Consider the following 20,857-nt stretch of genomic DNA (forward strand, 5'->3'; position numbering starts at 1 on the left):
CCTCAGTCCCCACTGCCAGGACACGGAGGCTCCCAGGGCCCCCACCCGCACGCCAGCCACAGCCACCTCTCCTCTCATCTGCCTTTTCCAGCCACGCTGCTTCTCGGAGCAGGCTGCACGCGCGGTTTCTCCTTCTCCACTTCCTGTTCGTCCGTCCTCCACTGAAACTGCTCCTCCTGTGGCCCTCTCCCTGCCACATCTGATGGAGACTTGTCAGTTCTCATCCCAGGGCCATCTCTGTGACCGTTAATGACATCTCCCATTTTGAAACTCGCTTCTTTGGCTATTGTGATTTTTCTCCTGGCGTCCCGGGTTCTCCCAGCATCCCTTTCCCATTGGGCTTTCCCAGGAGGAGCCCATCCTTTCCCATGGCTTCCAGCACACCCCATTGCCTATTACTGAGCTCCACACCTGGGTGCCTGTCACCTGGATGTCTCTCTGGATGCTCTGCAAGCCTATCCTCGCTTCATTCCAAATGAAACCTGTCTCCCCTGCTCCACCCGGCCCCTCCCCCTGCTCCTCCTCCCCCGCGGCATCACAGCCACCCCAGGCTGAGACCGCAACTCACCCTGAAGCTTCCCTTCGCCCCCTTCTCCCACTCTCCCGTCCCAGCCACTGCCTTGTGCCTCCTGGGTCTCTGGAGCCCACCCTGTCTTTTGCAGGCCCTCACCCAGCTCTGGTCTGGGGCAAGACAGTAGCTTCCTAACTGTCACCTGTGCCCAGGCTCCGTGCTCCGCAGCCTGTCCTCCAGCCCAGCGCTGGAGACCCTTCCCCAGAGTGACTGTGCTCATCTGACCACCCCCTACTTAACCCCTCACCTGCTTCCCACACAGAGTTAAACCCACACACCTGCTGTGGCCTGTGGGGCCCCCCCCGACCCGCCCAGCCCCCTCTCCAGCCTTGTTTCTCGCCAGTCCCCACATGGTTCCCATGCGCACCCAGCAATAACAGACTTCCTGAGCTCCTCCGGAGCAGATCCTTAGCTAAGCTCTTCCCTTCCCAGGCCCTCCCCGGCGCCCCTGGCCTGCCTAGACCGTCTCTTAAGTCAGAGCTCAAACGTCTCACCCTTCACGAGACCTTCCTGCGCCTCCCTGCCTCCAGGCAGTGCTGAGCCCTCCCCTCTGGGAACCGACCGTGGCCCACACACCCCTCCATCTGCCACCCGAACACAGCACAAGCAGTAGCAGAAGTAGTAGTAGTAGCAGATTTGATTTCTTCAACTCCCCAACTAGACTCAAGTACCTGAGGGCAGAGGCCGTGGTTAATCCTCTTTATCCCCAGTATGTGTTTGTTGACTGAACAGCAGTGGCAGAGAAGAGTGAATATTGTCATTATGCCTCTTTTCTCTCTGCCATCACTAGCCAGCTGGGAATCTGTACAAAGGAAATTTTTGACTGAAAGGAGAGGATGTGAGCACTATGGAAACAAAAGTGACCTGGCAAAATGCTGGTGTCTCTTCTTCCACGCCTGCCAATTCCCAGACGTGGAGAACGTCCACCAGGAAAGATCCTTTGAGAGTTTAAGACCCTGTGTAATTCTTGCCCTTCTGACAACACCCCCAGTACAGACTCAGCATGCAGACTAACCGAGTCATCTGAAAACAGAGCCGGCTCTTGAACTCCACTCGCCGTACTCCGCCCCTCTAGGACACAGCGCCTCCCCGACCTGTGCGAAGCCCACCTCCTGCCGAGACAGGCACCTGGGCAGCTCCTGGAGGAAACCCCTGAATTAGAGGGGACCAGCCCTCTCCATTCACATGACTGCCCAGGCATCGGGCATCCACTATGTCCTTCAGCTCTCTCCCACGGCCACAGAGCTTCGCAGGGAGTGTGAGCTCTGACCAACAACCGTGGATGAGTCGGTTGACGGTCTGACTGCTCGAAGGACTGAAGAGAAAGAGATTGTTTCCTCTCTGCCCTCTTGAGCCACTGTGGCAACTTTTTAAAAACCACAAACAGAGGGGTTTTCAAAGTCCAGAAATATATCTAGCCTCTCCTCATAGGTCCCACCCTAATTCTAAGGAAAACACGCCCCAGAATGCTGTACTGTATCTGAGCATGCTTTCCCTGCTATCACGACCCCAGAACCCGCCAGAGTGAACGGCTCTTTCGCTGGCAGACAGAAAGATGGAGGAAGTGGGTAGGAGAGACAAGGGAAGGGGGCTGGGATGTATGGCTTCCTAGTCCGCCTGGGCGCTTTGTAAACACACGTGACCTCGTGCCATCCTCACCCCAGCGCTGTGGACGAGCACAGGCACTGTCCAACGGATGAGGGAGATGGGTCAGGGAAGTGAGTCACCTTACCCAGGGCCACGTCACCAGTAAGGAACAGAGCCAAAATCTAAACGCAGCGCCAGGACCAGCATCAAGCAGCAACGAGCCCAGGAAACCCCGCTCCACATCTGCCTGTCGGTGCTGTCACTGCCTCCTCTGCTAGCGTTCTGTAATGACCTACCAGATGCCAGGCAGAATTGGTAGACGTTATCTGATTGGCTCCTCACAAGACCCTGTATAGGGGTGGCTATTGTTCCCATTTTAAAGGAGGGAGCAGGCTAGACTCATTTTTCAGGTTACACCGCTAACAAGTGACCAAGCTAGGCCCACGTGAGTCTTGAGCACCATTGACCCGCCCTGCCTCCCTAACTGGCGTCATCTCACTTCCCCTCCACATCCTTGCCTTTTATAGTCTTACCCCATCCCAGACATGTGGCATTCCCCCTGGTTCTGTCTTGGGCATTGGGCAGGAGGTGCCAAGGAGAGATTTAGGCCAGGCACCCACAGGTGCCCCAGGACAGACACTATAAGGTGAGCTGCAGCAGCTCCCAGCTCCATTGCGTAAGGCCTGGCGTCCTTGCTAGTGGACACTTGAGGGCCAATGGCTTTTTTCTCAAAAAAATAGAGAGATCAAGACACCACTGAAGCTGGCCCTTGCTCATCTCTTCCCACAGTTTGAAGGAAATGCAGAGAGACCCTCCGAGTACAGCTGACACCATGGGGGGGCCGGGCCCCCATGGTCCATGCCGGGTTGTTCTGTCGTCCAAAAGCAGAGCCAAATGGGGTGACAAAGTCTTCTGGGCACACTGGGGCCCTGAGGGAGTGGGCCCAGCTGCAGGTCATTCGCATGAGCCCGCAGGGCCTGTTTGTGGCCCAGGGTGGGCACTGCTTGGCCCGTGTCAGCCCCCTTGCCCAGGCTGTGTCTCTAGCACCCACAAAGGTGGCGGAGCCCCCGATGGAGCTGAGGGCCTCTCTGATGGTCCTCCCCTCCCCCTCCCTGCCTCTCTGCTGGTGTCACCCCTATTGACAGAGGATTATGTAACCTCCCAGGAAGGGAGGCCTGGAGTTCTCCCCAAGGCGGCGAGGGAGCTGTTCTCGCTACCGTCGTGTTCTCGGCAGGAATCTGCTTCATGCAGGCTGGATTTAGGGGCTTTTCCCGGATGCTTCTGTTTCATTTAACATGCAAGGGCTAATAACTTGTCACAATTCAATAAGGCAGTGGTTACAAACACCCGGGTGGCTGCTTATTTAAATGCAGGTTTGTTAATTAGCTTCTCCTAACGAGGCTACGCTAAATCAGGCTCCTGGCTGCCAGCACCCAAGCATGGCACGCCTCCCAGGACGGGAGGCTGGTGACAGGGTCACGTCCAGTGGCTGGCAGCAGGGCCAGAATACAAGGCTTGGAGGCCTGTCCCGGCCACCCCACTGCCTCAGTTTCCTTAAGAACAAGGCATTGATGACAAATCTTAGAAACAACCGCAGAGAGCTGCCCTCCATCCCTTGCTGCAGGTCCTGGTGCTCTCTCCTGCCCTCTCTCCAAGTGTGTGGGCTGCTTCTTGTTGCCGTTCTTCATCTACCAGCACCCCATCTTTCATGAAGCCTTCTGTCCCATGTTCCTTCAGGCCTCTCCGGAACCCTCTCCCCTTACATATCACTGGGTACTCAGTTTGGTAGTTGGGGTGCCGGTGATGGGAAAACCAACAAAGATGGAGCGCCGACTGCATGCAGGGTCCAGGCGGGGCACTTAACACGCGCCGTCTCTGTAAGCCTCACAGCAGCCCAGAGCTGAGGTATCCTTGGCCTCCTGGGGCCCAGGTTACGTAGCCTTCCCAAGGCCACTCAGCAGTGAGATGGCTCTGGGCCTCTCTACTCCTGGGGCACAGGAAGCACTGGAACAACAGGTGTGTTAAGTGGGTGCTACTCACCCCACTGTCCTGATCTCTCCTCCGGGATCTCATGGAGCACATGACCCTAGGGGAGTCCTGGAATCTGACTCCACCCAAAGCTCACAGGCCTGGACATCTGACCACCAGCCACAAGAAAGCCTCAAGAGCCGGGGGGAGCAGCACGGCAGCCACTCTCTGAGGCCTGGCCCCTCGTGAGTCCCTCCAGGACAGCCCCTGGCTCTATCGTCTAGTGAGGAAGCCTCGCAGGGGCCAAGGCCAGAGAAAGCGGACCACACAGAGGCCCCAGGAGGCGTGCCTCTCCAGACTGCTGCCCCTCCCAACTGGATGGCCACAGCCAGCTCTCCTCAGAGGGAAAGAGGATCGAAAGCACAAAGCAGATTGCTAGGCATCATTTGCTTACTGTTAAGAAAGGACTGAGAAAAGATCTAAATATAGAAAGGAAATCAGAGTGAGGTTGTTACAGGGGAGACAGAGCCCTGAGAAGCCCCGGGTCGCCCAGCCATTCCCCAGAGAGGCAGGAGAGCCAGCCCAAGCCCTGGGACCCAAACTTGAGTGAGCCCTGCTGGGCAGCAAGGCCAGGTGTGCCTATTGGTGAATCAAGAGCCTGTTCAGTGCCCTCTGGCTGAGGTAGGACCTGGGGTCTGAGCAGGAAGGCTGGGGAGGCCTGGGGGTCTCCCCCATGACCCTGGAAGAGGTAAGAACCAGACCCTGGGAAGCTAATGACTAGGTTACAGACACTGCGACACTGACCCGCGATGTGTTGCATGGTGGGCTCTCCCTCTCAGGTGCACCTTGGGACAGGCTGCTTCCAAAGCTGGGCCAGCCTCTGACCACAGGGAGAGTCCGGTTCCTCGGCAGGACCACAGGCCCCGGTCTGATGAAAGTCATGGGCCTCTCCCCAAAGAAATACACGTGCAAGCATACACGAACACATCCAATTTTGCAATTCCTGGTCATTTACAGACCCCCTGGAAGCCTGTTCATGAATCCCGGATTAAGAACTCCTGCTTGAAGAAAACATTCTAAGAGACTTTTCTCCTAATGAGAACTCCAATGTGCCCAGATAAGATTTTCTATATGTGGTCCACGGACCCTGCCTAAAGATAGAAGTGCTCTAAAACTCTCATGGGTGGTTTGGGCAGCCCACGGTTTCTCAGGGGCCTGCACAATGCTTAGCACGTAGGGAGCGCTCGGCACATACGTGTTGAATGAATGACTGACGGGTTCCTACATGCTCTGTGATTTTGTGCCACCCTCTTTTTAGAGCCCACAGTATCACCCATCATTCGTGGTATCAAACCCACTGATCATATGCCTCGTGTCGTCAGGACCCTTGAAAGGGAAATATGCGAGGGCAGCTCAGGCCTAGGTCTCTGGGTCCTCTGCCCAGTGTCTCCAGCACCCACCCCAAGAGACCTCCCCACCTCACCCCCACTCCCACCCCAAGTCTGTTCACAGGCAGTTGGGCATCACCATCCAGTCAAGGTTGACATGGGCAAACACAAGGGAGCCAGAGAGGGACTGAGAGGAAGACATCATCCCAGATCCTCCCCTCTCCCCATCCTCGCCCACCAGAAGACATTAAGAGTAAGGAGGGGACCCAGCAGGCAGGCCCTGTCTGTGGGGTGTGGTGGCAGCGTGGCTAGTTCCAGCCCCAGGTTTCCTGGGCATGGCTGAGATAGCCCCAGCTCTGCCACCTCCCACTTAGAGGAGGAGTAAGGAGAGCCTGCCATGTCTGAAGTCCTACATGGGCCCCTCCAGACGTGAGCCGGGAGCCCTGAGCCTGAGCCGGGGCTCAAGGTCCAGAAAAGAGGCTGACGCCAGGGAGGGCATTCGGTCTCCCAGATTCCCCCCCCCAGGCGGTGGCTGGGCCACATGACAGCGCCAACTGAGGCGGGGAGTGGCTGTGTGGGAGGCCCGGGTACAGGGGGAGGGAACTCCTACCCCCGCCCAGGCCTTGGATCATTTGAAAGGCAAATGTGCTGGGTTGCCTAGGGAACAGAAGAAAAGGGACTTCCCTAGCACCGGTGACTAGTAAGGGATGGAGACGGGAGCTGTGATGCTGAGAAAATTGTTTCCAAAAAAAAAGTAAAAAGCGGTGACTAAGCAGCCCTGGTTATGTAAAGTGATCCCTGAGGAAGTGTGGGGAAAAGCCTGGAACCCACCCCCATGTCCCTCCGCCCCACTCCCAGCCCGGATCCTGCTGCCTCGGGAGTTTCCACCAGCTGCCCCCGCCCCCTGCTCCCCTTCTCCCCGGAACTCCCTACTCCTCCATCCACAGGACCTGGAGGAGGGGCAGGCCCCCAGCCCCAGCAGGACTCTCACTGCCAAGGGCAACCAGATGGGGTGGGCAGGGCACAGAAGAGGGGATGCCTTCCCTGTCCCAAAGGGGACAACTTGCAATGGTTCTGGGACCTCTGCTCAGAATAGGGACCCCCAGGGTCAGCCCGACAGGGGACAAAGGGTCATTTGCCATCCCAGAATGGGGGGGCTGTTCCACTCCAAAGACAACGAGTTCCAGATTTGACCCCCGATACAGCTGGTTGCCAACTGTGAGCTTGGGCAAGTTACCGAACATCTTTGAGCCAGTTCCCTTGCTGTGGATGGGAGATAACGTCTACGCCACAGGCTACTGGGGTTCCAGGCACAGGGTTGACACATGGCAAGCACTCAACACGTGTTAGTTTCCTTTCCCCTTATCCAGAGGAACCCTAGAAACCCTCCGGTCCTTTTATGGAAGGGAATGTCTGAGGCTGGTCATTAGACTCACTCAGGAAGTGAGCAGTCAGGCCATCACTGTCCACATTCTTCCAGCTGGGAAGGGCCGCTGATCCAGGCACCTTATCTGCCTGGTGAGTTGTGCTAGGGTGAGTTATGCCTTCAGCCTCATAATTCCCACCCCAGGGATTCTCCCACTTCCCAGGACTCTACCTCTGGCTGCCTAAAGGGCATCCTCTTGAGAGCAGCCAGCAGAGCAGTAGACCTCAAAGCATCAAGGAGATGTGGCATAGGCAGAGACACGAACACCTGTGGCTCCTGCAGCCTCCCGACTGTGCATCCTTGGGGAGGGAAGAGGACCCGGTTGCTCCTGACAAACGGATTTCAAGGCAGGAGCTACTCTGGGCCTCAAAAAGTTATAGAAAGGGCCTGGGAAACAAGGGCCTCTGTCACCAGTGAAAGTGACTAGGCCTGAGTGAGGAAGGAGACTGTAACCCATCACCTGCCACAGGACACCTGGGAAGACACCCCACTTTCCACTGCGCCCAGCAGACTACTGTGCCGTCTTCTCTCTCAGGAGGGTTTGCACATCCAATCAAAAGCCCCTGGGCTGTACTTTAAGCCCTGTTTCCTCTCATTTGTCCTCCTAGGAAAATAAAAACAGCTAATCACCTTCTGTAAGCTTATACTTTAACAGCCCAAACTATGGAGAGAAACATCATGAGGGGACCAAGGCCTGAAACCTACTGTTTTCCCAGAAGTCTGAGGGATTGGAAAGCTTTGTTCCGTTTTAAGCACTGTCCCCAGCACTCATCCTAGATAGACCCTTAAAAGCGTCCCCTGAGTCGTCAGGACAGACTTTCCATGCCTCTGGAGCACGGGGTTGACTCCGCTGCAGAGGCCAAGGAGAGGAGCAGAGACCACTCGGCAGAGGCTGTGGTGGCCTCCATCCCTTGCTGCCCTCCCCGCCCACTGCCCACTGGCAGGTCCTGCTCCGTCCCGCCCCACGCTGGGCTCAGGCCCTAGACTTGGTTCAAAGCTACCTTCTCCCAAGCCCAGCAACACCTACTGAAGGTTTTCTTCTGATCCTCAGTGCCTCTTCCATTTCCTGTTGAATTTCAACTGAATCTCTCCTCTGGGAGAGTGGTCCTTCCTTGCCCTTCCCAGTGCTAAGCACAGTGCTAAACCTGCAATAAGTGATGGACAGGTATTTGCTGGGTGCACAAGCGTTCCCTGTGGAGAGACCGCCGGCCTCCGGAAGAACTCTTCCTCTCAGTGGGGAGGCAGCGGGGCAGCGTGCAGCCTGGGTTTTTCAATCTGCCATATAGCGGGGGTGGGGGCACTTGTGGCTGGTGCACTAGATCATCTAAGACCCTTAAAGCTCTTGACCCAGTGCCTCTGAGACGCCATAAAAAGCACACCGGTCTTGGAGTCAGAGACATAAATGCATCCGGTCTGATCACCTCTTAGCTAGGTGACCTCTGGCAAGTCACTCACCTCTCTGCGCCTCGGATTCTCTATCTGTACATTGAGGCCAACAGCAGCGACCTCAGGGTTGTAGGGAGAATGAGTTCCTGGGACATCCAAGCTCCTCAGAAAACATTCAGTGAGTCCAAATATGGGGCACCTTGGACCCCACAGAGGTGAAGGGTTCTCGTGTGCCTGGAGTCTGGGTCCCTGTGGGTTTCTTTTCTTGGGCTCTCAAACTCTCCTCTGGCCTGCAGGACCCACACAGGGAGCCAGACAGCTGAGTTGGTGAGGAAACCTCAATCCCCACTGCCCCCGCCTCCCCCACCCACCTTCCCACCACCTCCTCCCCAGAGGCTCATAATTGGTGCTGTGAGATTAGTCACCATGCCACTGCAAGGCTGCCTCCCCCACCCCAGGCTCCCCACACAGGCAGACCGGCTGGATGCTTAATTGGAGTTCCTCACACCTCTGAGGACAGCCTTCAACAAGGTGACAAGTTCTCAGAGTCCCCACTGCAGAGGGGTGCCAATGAGGGGCCAAGGACTTCCTTTCCCCAAAAAGGCACCCTCCAGACGGCCTCAGCAGATCCGGGAGAGAAGGCTGGGAACCCCTCTCCATGCCCAGCACACGGACAAGAAAGGACTTCCAGAACCTTCTCTAAGAGGCTTGCTGGGAAGATCTCCACTCAGGCCTGTTCATCTCAGTAGAAAGTCTGGCCCCAGCCCAGCTCCATCAGCAGACGCCTCTTTCTCCTCCCAGGAGCACAGGAGAGGGAAATGGGGACAACAGGAAGGCAGGGAGAAGTCACTTGGGTGGAGCCATTCCTATGTGCAGGGTACCAGGTGAGGACTGGAGGAGGCCAAGGGACCCGTCCACATTCGTGCTGTGCCTGCCCTCCTGCACGCATGCACCTACGTGCCCCCAAAACTGCCCCTAAAGAAGACGTCCTAGAGACAGCAGGATCCCAGCTTACCGATTTGGCTGTCCCAGGATGGTTGGGGGTCATTGGGTCGGAGGAGTAAGGTCACTCATCACCTTCTCAGCACTGAGCTGCGTGAGATGGACACACTACAGAGCTCAGACGAGCTCAGGACAAGCAGGAGAGCCCAGCTTCAGAAGGCACTCAGCAACAGGGGTGCGGGAGGCAGCCCCCACCCCATTCCAGAGTCTAGAGGCAACCAGAGAGAGGAAGGGAACAGTGGTGGTTGCTGTCCTGGGAGTGCTGCTGTCCGAGGGGTCCTCCACTGTGGGACTCTGTTCCCTTTTCTGGGGAGACTGCCCCACCCTGAGTTAGAAGGGGATGGGTGATGGGAGGACTCGGAATGTGGTGATGGCCCTGGGAATGAGACAGCCAGGCTGTAATTCCTCTTGTAGGGTCTGGCAAAGCCAGAAAGTGAAAACCCTCCTCCCACACGCCTGCAGCCTCCCCAGCCTTGCCCATCCAACTGGACCCCTCAGCCTCCTACGAGGCTATCCTCAGCACCAGGAAAGTGCCTCATGGTTGGATTCTCTCCCCCTCGCAAGAGGAAAGCTGGGACTCAGAGTAGCTCTGCCATTCACAACATTTCCCCGCACCCCGGTCACCGCCCCCAGCTCTGGGGGTGACAGGAATGCTGTGCAGCGTGAGTGAGGAGGGAACCTGGCAGGGTGAGGAAGGCAGGGCAGGCTGGGAGCCAGCAAATGAACTTCCCTGCCTTTTTCTTGTTTTTACCGGGAGATCCTGCCAAATGTGCCCTGCCCATCTCCTTCAGAGGCCTGCCTCTCCCCCGAGGGTCCCCACTCTCCTCCCTGCCCCTGTTCCACCCCAGGCCAAGCCCACCTGGGCCCTGGCTCAGGTAGTTCTCACAACCTAGAGGGATCCCGCCCAAGAGCACATCCTCCCCAATCTAAAATAAACCCCACCTGGCTCTTAGGGCTCGCTCCTTCCGGGAGCCCAGGAAACCGTGGCCACAGCTGTCCTGATGGGCTCCCCGCAGCAACAGCCATTCTCTAAGTGCTCCGTGTGGCCCCCAGCTGGTGCATTCCTCCTGAGGACAGGGCCGTGTCCTGCCCCTCTCCCAGCTCTCCTGAGCTTGGCTCAGGGAAACACTTCAGCGATTGGCTGCATGCACTGTGCTAGACCCAAGGCCCAGACCCGAGGGGAAGCGGAAGGAATAAAGAGATCAGAGAATGAGGAAGCAGGCAGGCCTGCCCTGCTGAGCCTCTTTCCCAGCCTTTCGCTTGTGTCCTCAGCCCACGCTGCCTGTCTGCACAACTGCCTCCTTTGCAGCTGCCTCCCCGGCAGACTTCAGCTTGTGCTGCCCCTGCCCCACCCCCTCAACCCTTCCCTTGTCTCCACCCAAGCCTGCCCTCTCTGGGACCCGTCACAAGCCGGCTCGGTTTCCCCACCCACCCAAGCTGTGTCTCCATACCATCCTTCAGGTAGGCCTGGCTGCTGACATCAGGCCATGTGGGCCACCACCTTGGGTGCCCGGATCAGAAAAATGCCCTGCCAACCCTTCTCCACCTCCCATTCCATGACCTATTACTAAGCTCCTTACGTCGACAAGTGACTGTGTTTTAACCAGTTGGGAAACAGACAGAAGAATCAGTGTTTGCAGATAGAGACAGAAATAGCACCAAGAAAAGATAAGTAAAAATGCAGAGAAGCATGGACTGACAGAGAAAGCGGCGGTGGAGGAGGGTAAGAGAGGATGGCATGGCTGTCTAGATGAAAGGCCAGTGGTTCAAAAGCTAAAAGCAAGGCAGCTGGTGTGCCCAGGAGGGCCCGCAGACCCTGGTTAGCCTAGCTGCTCTTCAAAGGGTTTCACGTGTGGGGCACCCATGGAAAGCCCCCAAAAACCACATAACGTTGCTCTTGAAAGACTGTATTTACCAGCTTCAGCATGGATTGCTCTTAGTACCATGGAGAACTTTCATGTTTTCTACCAAATCCCATCTATGAGTAAAAAGAGGGATGAAGGGATGGCAAAAGGTTTGCAATGGCTTCTGGAGAACCACATACCCGCAAAATTCCTTGGCATGATCCTTGCGCGCAACATGTGAGCCCCAGCATCCGCATTTCAGGGCTCTGTTCTTCAGAGGAACTGCTGCCCCTCACTGAGGCTTTCTAAGTGCCGCCCTGACATGGGAGTCAAGAAGGGGAGGGTCCAAGTGGTCCCCAGGCCCTGCAGAGGTGACAGTGTCTGCCCTGGGCAGCCCCGGCCACAGACCCACCTGCCTTCCCAGTTGGAGACGCCCCTGTACGTGCACACAGACCCCTGTTGTTTCAGGGGTGAGCCCAGACGACCCTGGCTGTTCCTGGTGGGGACAGATGGGCCAGAGAAGCTCACTGCCAACGCCTCCAGAACGGGAAACCCCCCAAGAGCCAAGGAGTCGGGCAACCCATCCTGCCCACTCAGAGATTCCGGAAGCCCTTGGAGTCTGGAGAAGCCGCCTCCCCAACCTCTCTTGCGCTTCCCCTGTCTGTCTCCTTCTCCGCTCCTGTGAGTGCACAGGAGGGCTGCGGGAAGCCCCGTGCGCCTGTGATGAACGGAGCTAATTTCTGGTTTGCTGGTGCCGCAGAGACGCTGCTCCGCTCCCCTCCTTCCCAGCAAACCCTCTCCCACACACAGACAAATAGGCTGCATATTTAATTGGAATTCCTCACACCTACAGGGTAAAGCCTTGTCAGTAGAAATAGAGCCCACAGCCAGCTGGCTTCCCCCATTCCACCCACCTTGTCTCTTAAAAAGAAATCCCCCCATACGTGAACACCACCCACGGCCCTCGTGCGTCCCTCCCGGCATGGTTGTAAGGAGGGATTTGTTGGCAGTCATGCTCCTTTCCCAGGCTGCTACAGCTGGGCCCACCCGGCAGAGACCACCCAGAGGCTTCTCCCTGGCAGACGGGCCCCGACTGCCTTCTCACCGCCCACCTGGGGAAGCCCCTGGCCGAGGCTCTTGGGGCCCAAGTGTCCCCAAAGGGTGTTGAGCGGCACTGGCTGCTGAGAGATCAGAGATCAGGTGGTGTGGAGAAGGAGGGAGGAGAGAGCCATAAAGTCCTGGAATATTCCCCCGGAAGGGACCTGGGGGCCCAACCCTCCTGGTACAGGTGGGAAACCTCTCACACGGCTAACTTACGGCAGAGCTGCGTTGAGCCGGGTTCTGGATTCCAGCGACACCACTTTGCCCCTTACTCTGTGCCATCTCTTCCCATTCGGAGAAGGGGGTGGCACACAGAGGCTGGCAGGACTGAGGAAGAAGGACTCCTGGGCAGGAGCAGGTGAGGGACCCGAGGGCACAGAAGGGCAGGGAACAGAGGAGGGGGTGAAACAGACGGAGGAGTCCTCATGAGGGAAGTCAGTTTGGTTTATTTCCCATATGGCAACAGAGAAAGAGTTCTGGGCAAAGGAGCCGGAGCAGCCAAAGGTAAAGGTGGTGGCAGGCCTGGGGAGGCTGCACCCTCAGGATGGCCTCAGGGACGCCCCACCGGAGCTCTGCCCGGGAAACACAGCTGGCTGTCCTGGGGGGACATATGGGCCAGAGAAGCTCACTGCCAGCCCCCCCCAGAACGGGAACCCCCCTAAGCCTCATGTTGTGACCTCGGCATTCAGAGTCAGCAGCCTCAGTCAAGTTCATGGAGCCTCAGTCACCTGTGGGTGATTTTTCTCTCGCCACCTTCTATCTGCAGCGCCTCCTTCCTCTCTGGCTAACGCTTCCCATCGCGTTGAGCCTGGCACAGGGCCACACCAAACCTATGTGTCAGTGAGTAGACAGCTGCCTATGGGGCTCTAAGGAGCGCTGTGACATCCTCGTTCTCCCCCACAAAATATCATCTCAGTTTGCCTGAAAGTTCACCATTAGTGACTCATTTCTTTGGGTTAAACATAGCCCTCCCTTTTTAAACGCAGCTGCTCCAGGAAAGGGTAGCTCATTGAGTTCTTAGCATCCCAGCATGAATGGGGATACAGATGAGATCTAGGAGGCCGAGAGGAAAGGAGGAAGTGGAAGTAGAAAAGGAGACAAAGAGGAGAAAGGACAGCTATTGAAAGAGAAGAAGAGACTAAAGAAAAGAGGTGCAAGAAGCAGTTCTCCTGGCCCGGAGAGCCGTCCACAAGCCAGCACTGCTCCAGAGGCGAGGAAAGGGCGCCCTTGAGTTAGGGGCAGCCCTCCGTGACGGACGAGGACTTTCCCACCCGTGCATCCTCATTTGATCCTCGTAGCTCTGGGGAACCAGAAAGAGGGAGGTTGTTGTGCCCGTTTTCCAGCTGAAGAAACTGAGGCCTTTGGAGTTTGGAGGACTTGGCGTCTAGCCCGTGCAGGGAAAGTCAGGACCCTCTACCTTACCTCCTTTGTACAGAACCTGTTGGGGTGCCCTCACCAGGCTTACCTTCTCCCCAACTCACCCGCAGTCCTCTGGTCAGAACAGGAAAGGTCCCAGTAGAGGAGCAAGAATGAAAACAATGCCAAGAAGGATGCAGGGAGAAAGAGAGGGTAACACAAGGCCCTCCGCAGGGGGGCAGCAAGCACACTCGGGGTCCTGAAGCCCCCGACCGAGCCAACGTGGAGAGGAGATGTGGATGGAGGGCAGAGCCCCCACTCCTCACTGGTATCAACCATTCTGATGCCAACATCACAACATCCCACAGGGTCTTCTGTTGGCAGCCAGACTCACCAGGCATCCATGCAGGGGCCAGGAAGGCCTGCGGAGGGCTGGGCTGGCCTTGGGTTTGAGGAGGAGGCTTGCTCGGGACAGAGTGGGGTAGGCTAGACCCAGGATGGTCCCCAGGCAGACAGTGAGGGAAGCAGGAAGAAAGGCCAGGGGCCCTGCTGAGAAATCCCACAGGCCTCCAGCCTCAGCTCTTCCCCATTCTCTCCCATCCCTTCTTCTGTTCCCGCCTCTTTCTTCCCTCAGTCACAGTTCTGTCTTCAAGCTTTCCACCCTACAGGAAGTGGTCTGTCCGCCATATTGAAACTGTCCCCTATGGCTCCCTCTTAACGAGCCAGGTTAAATATGCTGTAATCAGAGTAATGATACACCTGGGCTGGTTCTTGGGAGAACTGCCTTTTGTACTGTGATAGGACATTAATAGCAATTATTCTGCTTTGTAATTGGAGCTTTAAATACTAATTCAAACAGCCAGAGGAAAACCAATTAGTGCTAATTTATCTCTATGTGTTTTCCAGAGCTGGTGTCTGTCACACTGTGAAGAAATAGGTTGGTAATTAGTACAGTTGGGTGGTAGATAGAAGTAATTATCAGATTCTTTCATTTTTCTTTGGAAAAAAAAATGGGTAGGGGGTGGGGAAGGCCAAGATAGGTTCTGTAAGTCTTTGCTCCCTTGAAGTTTAAAGGGAGGGCCCACAGTAGCTCTGGGACCCCAGCCCTCAGCATCCCAACTGTACAGGTGTGTCTGAGAGACAGTGGGCTCTGGTGGAGGCTGCTTGCAGGCCTTACCAGGGGCCTCCAGCTAATAGGCTCACAGAAGTACCACCAGCAACATTACAGGAAGCAGAGCATTTCCTATTTGTCCGGGGAAAGGTTCGTAAGCCCCAGACAGCTGACCACAGGGTAAAGCAGACAGCGGGACCTGGGTCCCAGGCCCGCCTCTCAATCTCCAGCTGTGTGGCCTGAGCAAAGGCACTGAATCTCTCTGAGCATCGGTTTCTACGTTTTAAAATGGACGTAATAACACCTACCTCACAAGGTTGTGGTAAAAACTGAATTAAATGAAATAATGTATACAATGTGCCTAGAACCCGGTAATAATAGGTATGAGTTACCGAGCGCTTACAATTGGCCTGGGACTCTTGCAGATGACTTTGTATATGTTATCTCCAACCCTTCAAAGCCATGGGCTGACTCACTGTGCCGCTTCATCCCCCTTCCCTCTCCTGTCCACACCTTCCCCAGCTGTACAGCTCAGGAGATGTTATTAATTTCACTGCCTCAATTTCCTCCTCTCTGTAAGGGGGTCATAATAGGACCTGCCTTACAGTGTTTTCGTGAAGATTACAGGAGACAACGATTGTAAAAGCTCTTAGCACAGTGGCAAGCAGGGAGCAGCACTCCATTATCATTATCAATATTATTATATTACCACTTCATTGCATATGGTTTGGTTGTAATCTATACAAATCCTCTATTGAAAGAGAGGTAGACATGGTCCTATAAATACATTTTACTAACTAGTCCACAAGGACTCATCAAATGCCCGTATGTGCTCACTGCCATAGGGAGCCTGTTCACACCACCTAGAAACATACGGCCAGACACCCTGAACGACAGGAGAGGGGGTAATAATGACATCTCACGGAGCCTCACAGTTTACAGATGCCGTCACACACATGATTTCAATGCCTTTTCACAAGTCAGTGGGTTGAGAATTATTTAAATCCCCATTTTACAGGTAGGAAAGTGAGTTTAAGTGACTTGCTCAAGAAAGTGGTGAGATCAGAACACAAACCCAGACTTTTCACTGCAAAACCTGCATTGGCGCTCGCTAAATGCTTGTTGAACGGATGAATAAGTGTGCTCTCCACTAAACCATGTCACCTGAACTGCCCACGGGTATCTCACGTTGCTGTGCGAGGAGCAAAGCTGATGAGGGAGAGGCAGGGCAGAGGCACGGCCATCTTCAGAGGAGAGTGGGCAGTGGCAGAGCTGGACAGCTTCTCTCAGCCTGGACAAGGCTTCGTAACGTGTTGAATTAGTAGGTGGCATTGAAAAATTGGGATACTGCATCTAATAGTCTGGGTGAAGATCTGGCAACCCAGGCCGTCTCCTGTTCTCACAGCCCTGCCTCGCCCACCCAGGGACCGGCCTGGACCCTGTAGGCGTCTGAGGTGGGCCAGGCCCCAAGGAGGGGCATTGTGGGGAGGGACGGGGAGGAAGGCGTGGAGGGTGTGGCCGTCTCCTGCAGCTACTTACTGCTTCCACAGACAGGGCAGCCAGGGGCTGAGGTGCCGCCTGCACTCTGCCCACCAGCCACTCACTGAGCCCCAGAGCTTCCTCCACCCAGAGCAAGGGGAACCTTCTTCCTAATCACACAAATGTGCCCACCATATGCTTGCCAAGCTGTGGGCTTCCAGCCAGAGGGACTCCTGTTTCCTGTGGGCTAGTGGCTGCCCCAGATGAGACATGTCTTGGAGACAGAATTTGAGAAGGTTAGACTGGCCAAGGTGGCGGAGTGGACCAGAGGGGATCAGAGAGACCGAGGGGAGGCCTGTAGACAAGGTAATGGTGGCAGGGATGGGGAGACAAGGAAAGAAAGAAAAGGGCAAGGGACTGACTGGGTGTGGCTCCTGGGGGAACGATGAGCAATTCTAATTTTCTTCTTTTGGTTATTTGTATTTTCTAAATTCCCTATACTGAGCATATTTCTCTTTTATACTAAGAAAAACAATGAAACATTTTTAAAAAAGGAAGGGACATATGCTAGAGACACTTTGAGGGAGCAACTGACAGAATTTGATAAGTGACTAGAAAAGGGTGATAAAGGAGAAAGAGGAATCAAAAATAACTCCGTGTTTCGAGACTGAGTGATAGGGAAAATGACAGAGAGGGAGAAGTCAGGGGTGGAGCCGACAGTGGGAAGTGATCCCGTCGGTTTCAGACTGTGAAGCGCTCTGAGCTGCCGCCGGCCAGACCTTGCAGGGCGTTCACGCAGCAGGAGAGGAAGAGAGACCCAGAAAGGAGAACTGAGGCACAGAGTCAGGAGAGCCGTGCTCGCTACTGCAGCCCTGGGGTGGAGAACAGAATATGGGACACCCTGACTGAAACGCTCAGTCCAGAGCTGCAGACCTCGTGTCTCAGCAGGGCCTCTAAAAGAGAGGGCCCAAGACAAGGCTGCGGTAGACCCACCTGAATGGCCTTCCTGGGCTTGGAATTGGGCTACTTGGTGGTGTGTGGAGCATGAGCCTGAGGGAGGCCAGGACAGGCTCCATACATGACAGAGAGCCAGGTGGGGATTGGAGGCTGTTGGGCCTGAGACCCTGCAGGCTGAGGTGGCAGAAGACAGAACACACTGGCTGTGAAGTCCCAAGGGTCCCAGTGTCATTGGTGATGGCGATAAGGATGGAAGGCGAGTGACCTCATCTCTGGAGGAAGAGGAGCCATTTCTCACATTGAGAAGGGTCCACCTGAATCCTAGCTCCCAGACAACCTCCCCCTGCCACCTTCCCCCAGGTGCCCGTAAATGCATTGTCGGTGCGCAGAAACCCATTCTGCCTGCTCCCGACGTGACTGGTCTGCAGGAGCTTTGGAGCGCTGGAGCCTCAGAGAGCAACTGACCCAGGCCATGCAACACCCAGGACAGGAAACGGCTGTTCCCTCTGGCCTCTGGAACCGTCTGCCTTCTATCTGCTAGTAACACAGCCAAGGGTGAGCCTCCTGAGGCTCTGAGTAAAAAGCTACATCCTGACTGGGGCAGGCCAGCAGGCCAGCAGCAAACCTGTTGCCTCTTGCAATCAGGTCACCCCTCTCCTCCTCCCCATGCTGCCCTGCCCCCCACCCCCTGCACCAGCCCTTGGGCACCTGGCACCTCACTGAATCGCCATCCCTTAAAAGACTCAGCAGTGACTGAGCCTGAGGCCCCACCCGAGGCTGCGTCACTGTCTCCTCGGCAACCGAAGGGGTGGGTGAAAAGTAACCCACAAAGCAAACAAAATGAGCACCACATGGGCAGCCAGGAGAGTCACCTCAGCATCCTGGGCCATGGACCGCCTTTTGCCTCCTTTTGCGGAGCTGCTCTTTGGCGCCCCTGAGAGCCCCAAGCCCCAGGCGGGGAGCACTTCAAAACAGGCAGTGTAACGTGCATGCTCTCGCTCTGCTGGGAGCTGTCCCACCAGGAGAAATGAGACTATCCGGTGAGGGTCGCACCTCTGCCCAGACATACTGGGCACTAATGAGACAAGGATGTCAGCCCTGAAGTCGTCAGCCAGGAGGTGGCTCTGAGGAGCGCAGAGTCACCCAGGACAGCTCACGGCCAGTAGCTGCCTCCAGAAAAGGCCTGATGCGACCCCAGTGTTCCCAAGGTTTCTATGCTAAAAATCCTCAGCGGGAACCTGAGAACATCCGGGGAACTGTCCCTGGGCGCTGTAGGAAACCCTGACGGGTGCGTGCCTGAGATGCCAAAGTGCTTCTCAAATAATTTTTTATTAAGTTATAAATATATACATCAAAAACACAGATCTTAAGAGTAAAACTTCACGGTTCTGTACCCATTGACTTAGGCCATTCGGGCTGCTATAACAGAACACTGTAGACTGGTGGCTTATAAACAAGCCTGAGATGGGATGCAGCACAGCGGGCTTCTGGTGAGGCCTTCTGGGTTTCGGAGCCCACCTCTCCAAGTGCGCCCCAGTGGAGGAGGGCAGGGACGGGGGAAGCAAGCTCTCCCGTGACGTCCATGAGGGCACTAATCCCATCCTGAGGGCCCCACCCTCACGACCTCGTCTAATCCTAATCACCTCCCAAAGGCCCCACCTCCTAATACTCCAGGGGGTAGAGTTTCAACACGTGCGTTTTGAGGGGACACATTCAATCCATAACACCATGTAACCACCATCAAGATCAAGACATGGAATATTTCCAGTGCCCCAGAAGGCTCCACATGCCTCTTGCCAGCCAATCCCCCCACCCCGAAGGTGACATTGTTCTGACTGCTGCCGTCGTCAGTCAGGCCTGTAGCGAGCTTCATGAGGGTGGAACCGTGCCTCTGGTGCCCCTTCGCATCCGGCTGCTTGCATGGTATTCTGTCTTCAGAGGCGACCACGTTGTTGCAGAAGGCAGTGGTTCCTTCTCTTCTCTCACTCTGCAGCGTACCTAGTGCTTCTAAATTTCTCAAGAGCTTCACATTTGTTCAAGTCAGTGACTTGCAACTGTTACTTCCACCAGGCCGCGCGTGACTACAGACATCCGTGCCCAGGCAAGGCCAGGTTGGGCTCAATTCCAGGGTGCACCCTTTCCTATCCCACTCAAGAAATCACATAGGAATGTGAGCGGGTATGACGATATGATGGGGATGACCTTGAATGCCCTCTAATTTGCAAAAGATGGGGGGGATTATTTGAAAACTGTGGCACTTTATTATTAGTAACATATTTGTTTGTGACACATCCTATAACCACTGGTAGCACATCAGTGTGTCACAGCTTTTAGGCTGAGAACTGCTAGTCGAGGTGGTATGATTTCAGACGTAAAGGAAGGCCATTTCCTGCCCCAAAATCTCTCTTTCCTCCACCCCACTGCTTCCTCCGAAGTTTCACCCCAGTCAATTTATGGCGTTTTATCAGGCAGCCACAGTGTCCTCTTTAAAATGCAGGACCTCCTAAGGGGAGAGAATCCGTTCAGCCCCCAAGACCTCAGTGTGGCTCAGGGGGGCCGGGAACTCACGTGTGCTGACGGTTGACTGCCCGTCACGTGCTGTGCGGGACACGTTTCCACTCTTCTTCTCTCCATCCCCACAGCAAAGTCATGAGGGTGGTATTGTTATCCCTACTTTGCAAAGGAGGAAACTGAGGCATGGGGAGATTCCATAAGTAGCCTAAGGCCACACAACTGTCAGGTGGCAGAAGCAATCATTCAAACCAAGTTCAGTCTCCTCCGAAGCCCATGTTGAGACCCAGCTGGGTGGCCAGGAAGAACTAGGCATCTGGGAACAAGGAGAGAGGGGGGTAAGATGCTGTGCTGAGGAGAGAAGTGATGCCTGCCGTGAAGCAGAGTGTTAGAAGAAAAAGAGAGCACTTTCATACTGGATTGCACATCTCCTGGGGGCTGCCACCCAGAGCCAGTGGCAGGTGCACCACGGGGGCATTCTGTCCACCACCAGCACCAATCTCTCCTCCATTCTTGGGGACCACTAAGGCCAGGCACAGGGATGTGTCATGGGCACCCGCTCACATCCCTACAGAGATGTGCACAGACATTCCTGTGTCTGAAGGGCCAGTTTCTTCATGCGCCTCTTGGGATGCAGAAGAACGCCAATTTGGAGACTTTCTGGTGCGTTAACTCCATGCCAAGCACACTGTGTGCAGTATTTCAACCTCTAGAGAGACCCTGTAGAATGGATATTCTGAGGCCCTTTTGGAAATGAGAAAGCAGTGCTCAGACAGTTAAGTAAAGCACCACGTGGCTGCAAGCTCCATGAGGGCAGAGACCGTATCTGTACTGGGTACCACCTACTGCTAGCATCTACCACTATGCTGGAGTACTGGGGGTTTATCAGTCACTCGGAGGTGTATGGCCCTGTCTGCCCGACCCTGAAGAGCACGTCCTCCTCCCCGGAAGGCCTCACTGCAACAGCAGTGGGCAGAGAAGCAGCATGAGGGTGAGGAAGGCCTGACTCCGGGAAGGAGGCATGGGCTTTAGAAGGAAGAGGTGTATTTAACGGATCCATCAGGTGAGGCCAAGGCGTGGGCTGCCATATCTGTTGGTGAGGCAAGAGTTCTTCCTCAAAAATAGGACCTGCACCCCCATCATTCCACCGTCATATGTTTACTCCCTTGG

At 55.5% G+C, this 20,857-nt stretch overlaps 2 protein-coding genes across 3 annotated transcripts in view; one reads left to right on the forward strand and one right to left on the reverse strand.

Moving 5' to 3' along the window:
- PEBP4 (phosphatidylethanolamine binding protein 4) overlaps positions 1-20,857 on the forward strand; it is a 184,978-nt gene that overhangs the window by 116,521 nt on the left and 47,600 nt on the right. The window lies entirely within an intron of this gene.
- Positions 18,531-20,857, reverse strand: part of LOC124237673 (uncharacterized) — a 41,774-nt gene continuing 39,447 nt past the window's right edge. The window contains exon 6 of the mRNA XM_046657627.1: positions 18,531-20,003. Within this exon, the coding sequence (XP_046513583.1) occupies positions 19,896-20,003 (108 nt within the window). The 3' untranslated portion in view covers positions 18,531-19,895. The remainder of the gene's footprint in view (positions 20,004-20,857) is intronic.

The sequence above is a fragment of the Equus quagga genome, chromosome 3 (assembly GCF_021613505.1).
Source record: "Equus quagga isolate Etosha38 chromosome 3, UCLA_HA_Equagga_1.0, whole genome shotgun sequence".
Taxonomy (NCBI): Eukaryota; Metazoa; Chordata; class Mammalia; order Perissodactyla; family Equidae; genus Equus; species Equus quagga.